A 450-nucleotide genomic window follows, 5' to 3' on the forward strand; every position below is an offset into this window, starting at 1 on the left:
GACTAAGCACACCAAACAGTGCCCCACCTGTGTTATAGCGATCATTTGTTGCTCTTCGAGATCAGCCAAGTGTGACATCAGAATTGCCACGCACGCGTGCACCAGGCCATCAGGACCAGTCATCAATCTGGGTACTTGCTGAACGGTGAGAAGGAGAGCCAGTGTAATTTCCATGCAGCGATGAAACATCTTTTGTTGTACTATTCCAGGCATGCATGCAGCTTCTTCGAGAGTTCCACCTGACATGTCGAACGTTGTCTGGGCAAATTTGCATACTGGTAGCTTTGCAAGCAACATCCAGGCGTGGCGATTAATCTTTCGGCGGACATCCTTATGGATATTCCCTAGAGATATATAGAGTGGATGCATGCGTTGATCACCAATGAAATTTGTCAGATGCATTTTGTCTGAAGCAAGCATCACACTGAGAATAGTGGTGCCATCAGGGAG

General features: G+C 47.3%; 1 protein-coding gene across 1 annotated transcript; it reads right to left on the bottom strand.

Annotated features, from left to right (window-relative positions):
• EI90DRAFT_2839315 (uncharacterized protein) lies at positions 1 to 450 on the bottom strand (the record flags this gene model as incomplete). The annotated part of the gene is made up of 1 exon (XM_039053677.1): positions 1 to 450. A coding segment is annotated over one exon (450 nt), but the record flags the coding sequence as incomplete, so codon positions are not given.

The sequence above is a fragment of the Cantharellus anzutake genome (genome assembly GCF_015039405.1).
Source record: "Cantharellus anzutake strain C23 chromosome Unknown EI90scaffold_4, whole genome shotgun sequence".
Classification (NCBI taxonomy): Eukaryota; Fungi; Basidiomycota; class Agaricomycetes; order Cantharellales; family Hydnaceae; genus Cantharellus; species Cantharellus anzutake.